We start from the raw sequence: 12,326 nt of genomic DNA on the forward strand, positions 1-12,326 counted from the left end.
TTTTGGTGCAGGGTTCCCACTTATACACTGTATATACTACACTGACTGAACATAAAAGTCTACACTGAATATCTAGTCTACACTATATATGCAGAGTATATTATACATATACAGTATGGGCCAGATTTAGACAACGCCGTATCTCCTGAGTGCGGGCCGTCGTTTCTTTGCGCCTGATTCAGAGAATCAGTTACGCATAGATATCCCTAAGATCCGACAGGTGTAAGTGTCTTACACCGTCGTATCTTAGGCAGCATATTCACGCTGGCCGCTAGGTGACGCTTTCGTATAGTTACGCGAGGAATATGCTAAATAGGTATTTACGCCGATTCAGAAACGTACATCCGGCCGGCGCTTTTTTTACGTCGTTTGCGTTAGGCTTTTTCCAGCGTAAAGTTACCCCTGCTATATGAGGCGTAGCGAATGTTAAGTATGGACGTCGTTCCCGCGCCGAGTTTTGAAAATGTTACGTCGTTTGCGTAAGTCGTTCGCAAATAGGGCTGGACGTCATTTACGTTCACGTCGAAAAAAATACGTCCTTGCGGCGTACTTTGGAGCAATGCACACTGGGATATTTTACGGACGGCGCATGCACCGTTCAAAGAAAAAAAACGTCAAAAACGTGGGGTCAAGTGAAATTTAAATAAAACACGCCCCCAACATCCCCATTTGAATTAGGCGGGCTTACGTCGCAACACATACGTTACGCCGCCGTAACTAAGGGCGCAAGTTCTTTCTGCATACGGAACTTGTGCCCAAAGTTACGGCGGCGTAACGTATCTGATTTACGTTACGCCGGAAGATAGATAGATTCTATCTGAATCCGGCCCACAATATATAATCCACTTTGCACTTGTAGTGCAAAGTGGATTTGCCTTTCGTAAATAACCCCCATAGCATAGCCTTTTGTTTTTTTTATTTGTAGGTTTGGTTCCACTGAAGTCATCAACTGCCTCATTATTGTGCTTACACCTAGAATTATACTTCGTATCAATGAAATAAATGGAACGCTCTACGACATTGTGAAATGCAGTTCTCCTACACAAAATGTGTGCGCCATATTTCCCTTTAAAATGGTCTTTTTTTTTAGATTTATACATTTCTAACAAAATATTATTTTATGTGATATATGGATACAAGTCCTTTTAAATTTGATGTTGAATGTTTAAGTCTTAATTGTTAAATGTTGTGGACCAACACCTACATGTTTTAAAGCCAAATACTGCTTAGACCAGAAAAATAATGATCCCTGAAAAATTAAACTGAAAACAAATAAAATGAATAAAAATCAAAAAAACGCACTTAAAAGTGCCAAGACACTAGCCGGTAATGGTATTTATACAATCATTAACATAAACCTGTTATTAAAGAAATATTGGGGGTTTCCACTGCTGATCTCAAGCGTCTGCCTTCTACGGCTACTGCCCCGCTGATTTTAAAACATCGAAAGCAACTGACCTGGAACAAGTATGCAGATCAGCAAATAGCAAAACAGAAGTCGTTATCTGCATCTTTGATCCAGTTTAGTGACCCAAAGAACTTAAATAGGAGAAACAAAACAGGAGCCAGGCAACACACATAGGAGAAGTCAGAGATAGCAGTTTCTATGTTTATGTTATGAGAGGTTTTCTTTAAGGCTTCGATTCCATTTGTGCGGTGCGTTAATACGCATTATGTTGCAAGTCAAAATAGAACTATAGGCAAAACTTTTTTTTTCTTTTTGGATAGAGCATGGGATTATAACCCCTGTCGGATTTTTTGTACTTACCATCTGTGTCCAATTGCAGAGATATCCCTTCACTCCCTGTCCCATAGCCAAACAGGAAGTTAGAGGAAATCCCTGCAAATTGAAAAGGAATTCCTTGGGGACCCCCAGGCCACCAGAACTAGTGTCCCCATTTGAAGATTTCCTCTTTATTACTTTTCTGGGGAAACCAAAAATGTGGGATTTTCTTTTACTTTCAATGATAATGATAAACAGGACAAATAGAGAGAGGGTAAGTCTTCTCAATGGGGTCACATACAGCAATAAAAACTGACAGGTGTTCTCACCCCCCTCCACTGTCCAAAAAAAAAAGTTTTGCCTTTAGTTATCCTTTAAAGGCAGCTCGTTGAGGGCCATGTTACACCATCTTGTTGCAGCAACAACATGCATTAGTGTGCTTTACATGACAACGCTTGTGCAATGCATTGGTATACTGTGCTTCCATTTCATAATGGAATCATTGCAGTGCAGCGTCTGTTGGAAGGCGCCTTAGGGTTCCTTTCCAAATGGATGCCACCATATCCCCCCCAATGCATTATACCAGCACATTACATGCGTTTCTGTAAAGAGGTGTTGTGAAGGGGCCATCTTAAAAATCTGAGGTACCACAAAAATTGTAACGCAATGCATGTGATCTGCTGGGGACTCATATGCGCAGTCTTGGTGTATTGTGGTGCTATTTAAAAGGAATGGCCCCACAAAACAGCAAACATAACTACTGTTGCCATGCAATATCACAATGCATAAAACATGAATGGGCCTTTTCCTTGTGTATTCACAGAGATTATGTTAATCAATTTCATACCAGTTCAGAGAACATTGTCATTTAACATTTTTAATTTATTAGTTACAAATAATAATTGCAGTCGCTGTAGATGCGATGGGGGCATGCAAGGAAAATAAACAGCATTTTAGCTTGCACATGTCCACACCCCACACTATATAAGGTTGCTTACATAGCGGCCATATATAGTGTATGGCTGTGGATGGACATAGATGGAGCTAGATTAGGCAGGCAGGTTAGTTGGTGGCAATGTATTTAATTAGATAGTCTTGGTGTATTGTGGTGCTATTTAAAAGGAATGGCCCCACAAAACAGCAAACATAACTACTGTTGCCATGCAATATCACAATGCATAAAACATGAATGGGCCTTTTCCTTGTGTATTCACAGAGATTATGTTAATCAATTTCATACCAGTTCAGAGAACATTGTCATTTAACATTTTTAATTTATTAGTTACAAATAATATGCAGGACTTACTGGTCCCATTTGAAAAAGTATATTTGGGGCAGGGCTCACAAGAGCTTGTATTTGTCACATAGAATCCTGGATTGCATGGTGGGCACTTCTTCTTAACACCCGATACTGGCAGACTTTTCGCTCCTTCCAAACTGTTACTGCATATCTTAGGCTCGATCCATTTATACATGAGTTGCGTCTACACACAAATAGACAATACTGGTTAACAGTTTTCCCATTTCTGCAAATTCAATTGTGGAGTAAAGTAACCTTCTACAATTTACCTCTCTATTGGCATCACATGGTGTGTGTGTATAGAAATAATCTTTGTCTGTGCATGGTGGGCGAGGAAGACAAGATCCAGATCCAGGAACTGGAGATAAAACATTACATGCAGAAGGATTATTATTATTATTTATTTAATTTTTTAACCAAAAGGTCCTTTGCCTTTATCATCTTGCTTCTCTATCAAGAAGAGGTGAACCACAAGATAGCCGGTATAAAAAAAACAAAAAACACTGTTAATTAAAAATAAAATAAGATTTGTAGCCAGCCTATTAAAAAAGGACCTAGGATGCACCTCCTGCACCTTGGAGTCCTTTCACACTTGGTGTATGCTGTGGGTGTATAAACTGGCACCCGTCTTGTAGCACAGCACCAACTATTGTAACAGCATACAGCAAACAAAAAAGTTACATAGATTCTAGGTTTCTGCAACTGACATGTGCAGACAACTACAATTTAAAAAGTAACTTTTTTTCCCTTTACACAATAGTCACTTCAGCAACTTGGCAAGGGTTTAAAAAAATAAATAAATATAAAAAAAATTTTTGCCTTAAAATACATACAAATTAGTTGGCTGACCACACAACTAAAATTATTCTTGCCCCCCCCCCCCCCAATGTTATTAGTAAATAATTAGCCATGTAGGTGCATGAGCAATATGGCTGATTATCTGTTTTTATTGTTATATTTCTTTTGTTTGTAATCCTTGTGGACCAGTTCCCTTGACATAAATAAAAATGGAAAGAAAAAAAAAATTAGTAAATAATTTTCTGCTAGCTGAAATTTTGAAAATGGTTCTGGACCGTAAAGCTCATCTATAGACAAACGGATAAATAAAAAATACACAGATCAAAATATGTATAGAAGGGCTGTTTTTTCAGCCAAAGGATATGTATTGCTGTCAATCCAGTTCTGAGATTTAGTCCCCTTTCACACTTATACGACTTGTCTCACAATTTTTGGACTGCAAAATCGTATGACAAGTCATTCTCCATTATTTTCAATGACTACCATTCATATTGGCACGACTTTAAGTTGTGCCTACTTCAAAGTAGTCCTTGCACTACTTTGGTCCGATTTTGATGCCACTTACACAGGCATTCATTGAAATCGCGGCCGCGAATCGCGCGACTTTGAAGTCGTACAAGTGTGAAAGGGGGCTTACACAGACCTGCTACATAGCATAGTCCTGCCTGCCAAAAATGGGACCGGTTTATGTTCTCCTGCATTTTTAATTCTACCTACAGATCTCCTCCCCACCCCTCCCCCGTGACTATGCAGTTAATAAGGAGCAGCACAATGAAAATCTCCTCTCTGTCCTTCTACCCTCCTACCCACATGCTTTTTTTCACTACAGCAAATCTGACTTTTGTGTTGTTTTTGCCTCCTTCCTAAGAGCTCTGCTATACGGAGGACTGCAAGAGGTTGATACCAAGTAAAATTCACGTGCTTACAGCACCTACATAAAAAAAAAAAAAAATAGTCCACAAATCAACCAGGTCACCAAGATAGTATCCAGCACACCGGAGAACATTCCAGATGGCTTACGCATTTAGAGGGGGGATCCCCTCTTCCTTTGTGAGTATATCTCTTTTCTTTGTATACAAATAAACATTACTTGAGTAATTTGCAAAGGTTAGTGCGCCCTCTACTAATTTTTGCCCCAGAGCCAAGGGTAAAAGGAAAATCTTCAAATGGAGGAACCTGCTCCTCTGAAAACAGAGGTTGAAATTCCATTCATTTTAGAAAGATTCTCTCTCGTTTCTGGTTGCTTCTGTAGAACAGTAAGGTGAAATAAAACTCCTCAGCAGGACACAGGAAAAAAGAAACTGATAGGGAGGTTAACCCCCACCATCTACAAAAAAATAAAAAAAATAAAAAATTGTATTGAAATATAATTTATGCACCTAGCGTACTTGAATCTGCACTAGTGACCAAAGGGTGACCTCCTAAAATGTGTTGTTGCCATTGTTCCATTGTCCAGTCTTCAAGCCAGCAAGTCCCTGTTTACACCTGTGGTTGAGCTGCAAATTTAATGCCCCCCCCCCAACCACTCCCCCTTAGGCTCCAAAGACAGAACAGGGGTGTACACATGCCACTATCACCAGGACATGGCAAAGATGATCTCCCCCCGTTGCAATCAGCGGGTAGTAAAGCCTGCTCAGCATGACCCAGTCAACTGAATTATAGGGTTAAACCAGTCAGTGAGTAGGCAACATAAATCCACCTCAAATGCCCCCTGAAGAGCGATCCATGATGAGTCGGAATTCAAATGGCTAAAACTATTGTAAACTAGTTCCAAGGGTGGGTTTTGATCAGTTTTTTTTACCAAGATGCTGTGGATGTCAGGGGCCCCAACTGGGCAAGAAGCCAAATTTCAACTCACCAGAGTACTTGTCAGCTTCACACGGTATACAGGAGGAAGCTCCACGTATTGAGTAAGTGTTTCTTGGGCAGATCTGACAGGATGGTGCTCCGTCTGAGGGTGCAAATGTTCCAGGCTTGCATGGGAAACATTCTGACGTATATGCTGCACCTATAAAAAGATACACAATGCTTTTCCTATACTATCAGATTAAAATAAAAAAATACAAAGTAATACAAAAAAGTGTAAAAATACCTGTGATGAAAATGTTTCTCAATAAGACTGGTTTAGGGCTGGAAACTCCAAAGTAAAAGGCTGTAGTTTTCCAGTACAGAACATTAGTTCCTTGAGTAAGCTTTACCTGAAGACAGATATTTTTTTTAATTAGTAAGGCCATAATGCTTTTTAACAGCACATATGCATTCTTGATTCTTTATAGTAAAAACAGTATGTGTCTGAGGGGGTCTTATCTAAGTAACCTATATGTGGATATCAGCACAAAATTGTCAGGTGGAAACAAAGTGGTTATAGGAATTAAAATCATATTCTCCATATGGTCTTAACGTGAACTGGGATATAAATGGTTTTATAGATACTAGTTAGAACTTGATATTTAGTTACCAGCCTTAAGTACAATCATTTTCCATAGCACATAACCTTTTATGTGAAATATTTTTAAAACACACACACACATTATATATATATATATATATATATATATATATATATATATATATATATATATATTTCTGATCATTTATGTCATATTTTAGCTCCCTCCAGTATATTTATATTATCGGTAAATCAGTCCCGCAAAAAAGGCATTGAGCAGTAGTGCTTGAGGTCCTGCCGCCACTACTTTCTGGGCTAGCTTATGTAAGTGTACTAAGCAGCGTCCTTTATTTGGCTTTTATGGTTGTTGTTTTTTTTATCAATGTTTTAAACTTGTTTATGCAGAGTGGTTCACTATTAAATACTATAGTACACATAGGAGCATCTTCTTTGTAATGGGTGGTTTCTGGTGCTGACCCCTGGTGGACTAGAGAAGCAGAACATATTTTTTTAATACTGATGGTAGAGAAAGAGAAATAGAGATAAGGAGATCCTGAAGGACATAATCAAATAAGCGTATTATGCGGTTATATCTTTAGACAGCATTGTGTTGCGGTAAGCTTGCAATATTTCTATAATGTGGAGGAAAGACACAGTGGGTGTTTCTATATACATTGAAAGTTCACATGATATACAATAACAAAAGGTTCACTGGATGCAGAAGGATATTCACATTTAAATGCGACACAGAAAAAGAACTGTTCATTTTCTGATTTATGGACACGTTGAGGTTTAACTAAATTCACTTTCTCATACGGTTTAGCGCTGCAATTGTTTTTTTGGATACAATTGTTAGAGACAACCACAGATGCACAGCTCATTTGTTCCAATAGGATAAACTAAACAAGCCTATTAGTTTTATTGTCTCAGCCACAAGTACTGTATACGCCAAGGGTGACAAACAGATATGAACCCTCAGGGGGATATGCTGTGTGTACTTTTAACTATAAAAGTTAATTAATTATTACTTTTTTTTTTTAAAACAATTTTGGTTGTAGTAGAGCCAAGGGTTTATTGGCTGTTGAGTGCCTTATACAGTTTGTAAGAGAATGTGGTTGATTTACTACAGACAAAGAAGATGTTAACTATATTTTGCCTTCGCTTAGCTAATGAGGTGAAGCTCGGATGATTTCCATCATCAATACATGCGCAAGCAAAATTATAATTTTTTTTTTAATTTTCATTACATGCGATTGGGCATTTTTTGAACAGTGAATTTTCACCACAAGCTATGCTAATGGAAAACGCCCTTGCAAAGTAAACAGCCTATTTGCTTTCAGTATATCAAACCTACATTCACCACAATTTTGGTCCTGAAAGATAAAGACTTTGGGCCAGATTCAGGTAGGAGATACGACGGCGTATCTCCAGATACGCCGTCGTATCTGAGTGTGAGGCGTCGTATCTTGGCGCCTGATTCAAAGAATCAGATACGCCAGAATTTGTCTAAGATACGACCAGCGTAAGTCTCCTACGCCATCTTAACTGCATATTTACGCTGGCTGCTAGGGGCGTGTACGCTGATTTACGCCTAGAATATGTAAATCAGCTAGATACGCCTATTCACGAACGTACGCCCGGCCATCGCAGTACAGATACACTGTTTACGTTAGGCTTTTTCCGGCGTAAAGTTACCCCTGCTATATGAGGCGCAGCCAATGTTAAGTACGGACGTCGGGCCATCATCAAATTTTCCGTTGATTACGTTGTTTGCGCAAGTCGTTCGCGAATAGGGCTGTGCGTCATTTACGTTCACGTCGAAAGCATGTGCACTGGGATACTTTCACGGACGGCACATGCGCCGTTCGTAAAAAGCGTCGGCCTATTTACGCTACGCCGCCGCAACTTTGCTTTGTAAATACTGCACTTGCCTGTCAAAGTTGCGGAGGCATAGCGTAAATAGGATACGTTACGCCCGCACACAAATACGCGCTCCCTACCTGAATCTACCCCTTTATTCTCCAATTTTCTCCAATATCTCCACAATTTCCAAATGAGAATCTATCAAAGTGCCAGTGAAACAAAAAAAATTATAAAATAATAAAAAAATTGCCCTATGCTCAGTATGTAATCCACAAAATAGCTCTTTCCTTTGATTATATCAACTTTGGAAATAGTTTAGGGTCCGCTGCTTGTGTGCATAATGCCAAGGTTGCAACAGTTTTTTTTTGGAATAAAAAACAAAAAACATTTGCAGGCATGCTTGTTGCGTACCTGGAGATTCATTAGGAGAGGCTATATATCTTTTTTGCACTTTGGGACAATTTGGTTTTAAATGTCTAAGAGATAGAGATATATATTATATATACATACATATCCCAACTCAGGTGTGTTACTTTCCTTTCTTCCAATCAATAAAGTTGAAGGCTGTCAGAGTGGGCTCCCAATCTTCCACTTTACAGTAGCTGCCATTTTTGTTTTTCTGTTTGCTGTTTTTATATGACATGAACTGAGTATAAATTGTTTTCAACTGGAGCGCCTGTCCTTTTGTTGTTATATATATATATATATATATATATATATACATACACACACACACACACACACATATATACATATACACACACACACACACATACATATCTCTCTCTATCTAAAGGGCCCAATTGTATGCATATGCTTGAAAGAATAGAATTTAAGTGATACCCTTCATTGGCCTACTTAAGTTATTAAGAAGCAAGTTTTTGGGATGCATTAGATCCATTTAGCAGGCTTTATACATTTTTGAAATGTATAAGCTTGAAAGCTTACATCTTTAATAACTAGCCAAACCAATCTTTTAATAAACTACTCAGTTAAGGGTATCATCTATACTCCAAATGTCTGCATTAATTGATGGCCATCACTCTACTACTGCTATGCATATGTCTATATGTGGTCAAGACACACTTTCTCTGATGCAAGGCTTGATTAACTTGCTCGACAGAAGTAAGACTACTTTAGAAATACTGGTCTAGATTAGAATGATGGGCTTTCAATTTAGTTATCTATATAGAGGCAAAGGCATAATAGAGGATTTACTAGATGAACATTCCAGCCATTCTCAGTGGTCCTCATCCCTCCGGATTCCTCTTCTCTGGGCTGACATTGATCATTATGAACCTAAAAACACAAAATGAACAATTACTAAAATGTTTATTAGAATTGTAATTGGTCCTGTAAAACATACACCTATAAAATGGTACTGTGAAGTTTCAAGTAATAGATATATATATATATATATATATATATATATATATATATATATATATATATATATATAATACTTTGAAATGGGAACGAGGGACACCCATTAACAAAATGATGTAGGCATAGGACACGCCCCCTACTATACCACCTTAAAAAGGAGAAATCAAACAAAAAATATTAGTTAAACCCATAAGTGCCTTTTTACCACTATTATTCTTTTCTACCGACTTTTGAAATGTATAAATGCATCAATTTAGAAATTGGATGAATAGGTTTAGCACTTGGAAACACTTTTTAAACCAAACTGAGGAGGAAAGAGGCACAGAGGGACTTTATTCCAAATCAGACAGTTGGGAGCTATGTGCCATGTCATATTTTGTAAATGCAATGCAGCACATTTTGTAATCTATTGTATTAGATGTCACGGACATCACTTCCCTTGGAACACATTGTTTGTGTGAACAGGTCTTCTATCTCAGGATGTATACATTGTTCTAACTATAGCAGACCTGTATTGAAAACAAAAGCAGAAACATTGGGCCAGATCCTCAAAAGGGATACGCCGGCGTATCTACTGACACGCCGTCGTATCCCTGTTTCTATCTTTGGAACTGATCCACAGAATCAGTTTCCAATAGATAGGCAGAAGATCCGACATGTGTAAAGGGACTTACACTGTCGGATCTTAGGATGCAGTACCTCGGCCGCCGCTGGGAGCATTTCTCGTCGAAATGCCGCTTTGGGTATGCAAATTAGCACTTACGGAGATCCACAAAGCTTTTACGCTTCGTTTTTTCTCCGTAAGTATTAGTTTGCAAACGCAAAATTAGGGCTGCTTTTACAAAGTGTAAACTGTTTACACCTTGTAAAAGTAGACCCTTCTTTCCCGCGACGCTGTTATTTTTTTATTTTTGCCGCCGTATCTTTTTTTTTCCCCCGACGCAACTTTTTTTACCCGCCGCAATTCACAAAACTCGGCGTAACGTAATTTTGCGCAATGCACGTCGGGAAAATGACGTCGGGAGCATGCGCAGTACGTCCGGCGCGGGAGCGCGCCTAATTTAAATGGGACTCGCCCCATTAAATTAGGAACGCCTTGCGCCGGACGGATTTAAGTTACACCGCTGCAAATTTCCAGGTAAGTGCTTTGTGGATCGGGCACTAACTTGGGAAATTTGTGGCGGTGTAACTTAAATGGGAAAAGTTAAGTTACGCCGCCTGGCTGTGGATCTGGCCCATTGTTTCTAGGAGCACTTTCTTCAGATTGAGAAGGAGCAAAGGGGGTAGTTCCTGACACTCTATTGGGTCCTGCACAGATATCCAGCTTTTTATTTTCCCTCCCATTTATTTTTTAACTACACTATAGAAATTTAAGAATTTCAACAGTTTGCTTAAAAAGGGGTTTTAAAAAGGTAAAAACATATTTTCCCTAAATAGCTTCCTTTACCTTAGTGCAGTCCTCCTTCACTTACCTCATCCTTCGATTTTGCTTTTAAATGTCCTTATTTCTTCTGAAAAATCCTCACTTCCTGTTCTTCTGTCTAACTACACACAGTAATGCAAGGCTTTCTCCCTGGTATGGAGAAAGGCTCTTGAGGGGGTAGGGGGCGAGCAGGAGTGTCAGGATGCCCACTAACACACAGCTCCTTTCTCCATCTGCAAAGTAGAGAGTGTCCTGACTTGCCTACTCGCCCCCTCCCCTCTCAAGAGGCTTTCTCCACACCAGGGAGAAAGCCTTGAATTACTGTGTGTAGTTACAGACAGAAGAACAGGAAGTGAGGATTTCTCAGAAGAAATAAGGACATTTAAAAGCAAACTCGAAGGATGAGGTAAGTGAAGGAGGACTACACTAAGGTAAAGGAAGCCTTGTCTGGCCCCTTAACCCCCCCCCCCCATCCTTGTCAGGGCAATAATAAAATATTAGATTTTTTTTAAATCTTGCCATTTTCAACAAATACCTTATTTTAGACCCAGTGACATCACCACTGGGTCTCTGTGCTTCTAATCCAGGCAAATAGTGGCTAGTGGGGGGGGGGGGCGGGAGGGGGGTGATAAATCAGCAGAGTGCTGTACAGCAACTTAATTTAAAAATGTCAAAGCACCCTGCCTCAGAACTCTCAAAAGTCCTTAACCCTGATGCAAGCAGTGCGCTGGCTCTTAAAAAGAGTTATGCAAATTGCAAAACCTCTTGTGAGAGCCTATAAGTGTTGACAAGACAGTGGGGACCTCCCCAGGTCATTACTCCAGAATCTGCACAGTGAGTAATACTACTGTATTTGAGCCAGGTAAGACGTTACAACACTGACAACATTTTTTATATATATATTAGCACAGAAAATATTGTATGGATTAAAAAAAACAAGTCAGAAAGCAAATTGTTACTAAAAAGTACCCAAACGGATGGACACCTTACCTCTTCTAATCAGCTGAAGGGGGAGGGGGGGGGGGGTTAAAGAGTGTTATTGAAATGACTATGCTGGTTATTGTGCATGCCTGCTTTTTGCATGGGTGCATACTCACAAAGAACTCAAATACAATGCTACTGTCCGGATATAAATATTCAAAGGTAAGTGTTCCTTCCTGTTTCAGGTTGATTGAATACATTAAAGTGGCCGAGCATTCATCAGTATTTGATGCTACATATTCACCACGGGCTTCCCACTGTGACCTTGACAAAAAAATAAAAATTAAATAAAATTCATTAATGAGAAATGGAAAGCAACCAAAAGTGACATATATCAGACCAAGAATATATGAAGAGTACTGATGAAATCAATACGTTTCCCAACATAAAGACAACAGAAAATTTTAAAGACAACAGAAAATTTTAAAGAAAAAAAAACAAACTAATAAATAAATAAATAAAT

At 39.0% G+C, this 12,326-nt stretch overlaps 1 protein-coding gene across 1 annotated transcript in view; it reads right to left on the bottom strand.

The window, feature by feature from the left end:
* The window catches only part of ELAPOR1 (endosome-lysosome associated apoptosis and autophagy regulator 1), a 103,430-nt gene that overhangs the window by 42,096 nt on the left and 49,008 nt on the right, over window positions 1-12,326 (bottom strand). Inside the window, exons 4-9 of the mRNA XM_040337755.1 lie at window positions 11,980-12,127; window positions 9,292-9,372; window positions 5,914-6,019; window positions 5,680-5,829; window positions 3,293-3,381; window positions 3,030-3,207 (exon numbers count right to left, since the gene is read on the bottom strand). Of these exons, the coding sequence (XP_040193689.1) occupies window positions 3,030-3,207; window positions 3,293-3,381; window positions 5,680-5,829; window positions 5,914-6,019; window positions 9,292-9,372; window positions 11,980-12,127 (752 nt within the window). The remainder of the gene's footprint in view (window positions 1-3,029; window positions 3,208-3,292; window positions 3,382-5,679; window positions 5,830-5,913; window positions 6,020-9,291; window positions 9,373-11,979; window positions 12,128-12,326) is intronic.

Source organism: Rana temporaria, chromosome 2 (assembly GCF_905171775.1).
Source record: "Rana temporaria chromosome 2, aRanTem1.1, whole genome shotgun sequence".
NCBI lineage: Eukaryota > Metazoa > Chordata > Amphibia > Anura > Ranidae > Rana > Rana temporaria.